This window comes from Pollicipes pollicipes, unplaced genomic scaffold, assembly GCF_011947565.3.
Source record: "Pollicipes pollicipes isolate AB1234 unplaced genomic scaffold, Ppol_2.1 Scaffold_4219;HRSCAF=4965_pilon_pilon_pilon, whole genome shotgun sequence".
Classification (NCBI taxonomy): domain Eukaryota; kingdom Metazoa; phylum Arthropoda; class Thecostraca; order Pollicipedomorpha; family Pollicipedidae; genus Pollicipes; species Pollicipes pollicipes.
Genome location: NW_023596448.1, coordinates 19048313 through 19051805, shown reverse-complemented (window position 1 = coordinate 19051805; position 3493 = coordinate 19048313). Strand labels below are relative to the sequence as shown.

Sequence of the window (3493 nt, the reverse complement as noted above, 5' to 3'; positions counted from 1 at the left end):
ATACTAAACGGGTGACAAATATGACAATTAAGGTAAATGCTCAGTTTAGCAGCACATTGATTGACAAGGGAGGAAGTTAAATCATCACATGCGCAAACATTAATCAGAGTTTTGAAAGGATCATGGCCAGCATATATTCACTCGAGATCGAACCACTCCGGATTGCTTCCAACCTTACGTAAGCTGCTACATCAGTGCTTTATCTCCATTCTCCTGGTTTTTCTCCGAGGAATAAGCCTATTACTACTGTCTCATCCATGTATTTCCCAACCCACTGAAGATCATTTCGACCAGATGGAAAGGGATATTTCAGTTGTGGTGGGTGGGGATCGGAACTTTGTCCTTGGTTATCACCAGGATACATACAACTATGCGCGGCAAAATAACGCAAGAGCCCAGCGCAGAGTGATTGATATGATTCAAAGTCATCGCCAACTTGACGTATTTAGAGAATGATATCCGACAGTAAGAAGATAAACATTGATGGTGAAGATCTCGTTAATTAAACAAGCTAAACTGGACTTATTTCTGGGATCAGCTGCCTTAAAAGTCGTGATTACTGGTTGCGGTATTAAACAAGGTTACAAAACTGACCATTCAATCATAAGTCTCGATGTTGGAACTGCCGGCCTGGCGAGAGGTTGAGGTTGATTCAAAGTGGAGGTGTCACTTTTAAAGGATAGATAGTACATTGAGGGGGCAAAGACAATAGTTAGAGAGGTTTTGATACGGCACGCAGCACCAGCATACGAGATGGTTTCTTAAAGACTTCAGTTGTAACTGGTCGCTTGCAGAGTTCAAAAACTAGACGAACAAGACCAATACATGATGGTATCCATCTAGTTTTTGCCCAGCAGTTAGCAAAAACTCGCTACAGAATGATTTCCGACGAGACATATATTCAATCGTCGATCCTGCGCCCGTGCTTGCCTCTTCATAGGCACCGCAGTGGCTGTCCCCCGGGTCTATGCCCCACAGTTGACTTGTCTCGCGCCTCCAAGAACGCTCTCAGGTCTATACCCTACAGCCGACTCGTTCCCATCCCTCAGAACCGTCTCTGAACTCACGAGCATCCGCGATGACGACTACGGCGATGACTTCCCCAGAATTCTGCTGGCCACGCGTCACGCCTGCACATCCGTGCCGCCATCCTGGTGCCGACGGCGGCGCTGTCGCTTGTGGTTAGCTTAGCCTGCAGCATCGGCACGGCCCTCGCCGGGGATTAATCGGGAGCACTGCCCCCACACGCTGCTGCAGCCCGCTCACGCGCCAGCCCGGTGCCGCACCGAGAGCGCCGCTGGTGATGTCACGCTGCATCCCTCCCTGACGTCGACGCCGGATTCGGGGCCCGAGCGTGGGTGGGTGCCGGTGATGGGAGGGGAGGGGGGGATGGGGGGGGGGGGGACAGCCGGTTTGTCGGGCGCAAACTCGTCACGGGACGGGCATGGTTTGTTGTGCGGACAAGGGGCGGAAGCCGATTTGCTGTGTAAACAAATGGGACCCAGCTTGTGTGAGCCGTGGTGGGACCGGTCTGCCATGTAAACAGGTGGGACCCAGCTTGTTCGCACGGTGATGGGGCCAGCATGCTGTGCAAAGCAAACACTGCAGCCCACTGGACGTGTGCGTAGGACACTAGCATCTTCGTGAGCGGGCAGGGGCTTGCTTGTCGTATGAGCCGGGGCCGCCAGTCGGTTTGTTGTATGCACGGCGTCGGTGGCTGATTCGCCGAGCGAACAGCGGGCAGAAGTCAGTTCACCAGTCACGCCGACGGCACCGCCTGAATCGCTCTCCGCACAGCGCCGGCGTCTCTGAAACCGCGAGGGCTCCGACACCGCCCCCAAGGGGCCTAATCGCGGCTCATCCCGCGCCCGGAGAACCGGTCCCGGCGCGTGACGTCACGTCCAGGACACCGGGAAACCCTGGTCAGGCGCGGTGTACTTAGCGGCGGCGCGGCGCAGCGGCTCCTCAGTCTCCTCGCACCACTACCGCCGCCATCATGCTCCGTGCCTGTCTGCTGCTGGTGCTGCTGGGCTGGGCTTCGGCCCAGACGGTCGAGCTGGTCAGCCGCGAGTGCCTCGGCTGCATGTGCGAAGCCTCCTCCAACTGCGATGTTGGCTTTGGCTGCGTGGGCGACCTCTGCGGCCCGTTCAAGATCACCAGGGGCTATTTCCTCGACTCGGAGCTGCACAAGGAGCCGGCATTCGCGTTCCAGACGTACGAGTCCTGCACGCGCGACCCCTTCTGCTCCGCGGCCGTCATCCGCAAGTACATGGCCAAGTATCCGCGCGATTGCAACAAGGACGGTCGCCGCACTTGCACCGACTTCGCCATGCTGCACCAGACGGGGCCCGGCGGCTGCGACGCCAACCGTCTGGCCTCCCGGCAGACGGCCTACTGGAGGAAGCTGACCAGCTGCCTCGCCCTCTACCCCGGCGCGTGAGGGCGCCGCGGGCGGCGGCCGCGGCGGGCTGGGCGCGTGAGTTGTGGTGGGGTGAGGTGCGGAGGTGATCGGAGCTGAGAGGTCGGGTCGCGGCGCGGTGACGCCTCGGTCGGGCCGCTCTGTGACCGATATCTGGTTTGTGAACTGGACGATAGTTGTGCACGCTGCTGGATGGCTTCGCTGTCATGTAGGCTGCGACAGCCGTCCGCTTTGATTGGGATTAGTCACGCTCATGAACCTAGATCGGGGGACAGCAGTGTGGAAGCCTGACAGGAGTCTGGAACGCGTCAGCGGCAGAGTGTTCTGTCGGTTTGCCTGACGTATCTCTGCGTTGGAGACACGGGTGGAGCCTCGTCGCCCAGACGCCCTCGTCGAGGGCTTCTGGCCGTTGTCCTAGTGTTGGTTCGGTCCCCAACCCTGCCGCGGTAACCAATGTCGACTGTGATCAGATTTTTACAGCGTCACGCAGCGTGTGCGTCTCGTTCCAAATTGGTGTAGATGCAATACACTGAGTGCGAAGCTCCAACAAGTGCATACTGTTCGCAACGAACCACATATCAGAAACACATCTCGCCTTGGTAGACGATGACTTTATATTTGGAGACTGGTTGCGATTTTACAAGAGAGGAGTCTCAAGCGCAGGAACTTTCAGCCGTGCGCTGTGCGTACTTTTGATGTCATACGTGCTGAAGCGTGCTGTCAGCCACGTGCTAAACTGTCTTGGAAACGGATGGATCCAGGATTATGTGAAGCATTTCTTCCTATTCTAGGGGATGTACCGCAATGTGGATGGTAGACGAGAGTTTTCATGGGTGCAGTATAATTTTCCTACTGACTGACCCAGATTTTCTGGGTCATTGCCAGGATCCTATCACCAGAACCGCAAATATCATTCATGAAAGTCCTTAGGGGCATGTGTCTTCTTAAACCCTTCCGTATATACACCTTTGTAAAGAATGCACACGATCTTGGTGTTATAAGCAGAGGAAGAGGAAGGAACAAGGATTTCAGGCCAAGGAAGAGGCGCATTGAGAATGAGGGAAACGGTGAGGT

At 55.9% G+C, this 3493-nt stretch overlaps 1 protein-coding gene across 1 annotated transcript; it reads left to right on the top strand.

Annotated features, from left to right (window-relative positions):
• The first annotated feature begins 1959 nt into the window (after window positions 1-1959).
• Window positions 1960-2971, top strand: LOC119095979 (lysozyme 1). The gene has a single exon (XM_037218846.1). It carries the CDS (start codon window positions 1997-1999, stop codon window positions 2438-2440), a length of 444 nt encoding a protein of 147 aa, XP_037074741.1. The 5' UTR covers window positions 1960-1996; the 3' UTR covers window positions 2441-2971.
• The last annotated feature ends 522 nt before the right edge of the window (window positions 2972-3493 follow it).

Excerpts from the sequence above, each read along its gene's own strand:
- LOC119095979 (XM_037218846.1), top strand. The coding sequence starts at position 1,997 with ATGCTCCGTGCCTGTCTGCTGCTGGTGCTGCTGGGCTGGGCTTCGGCC.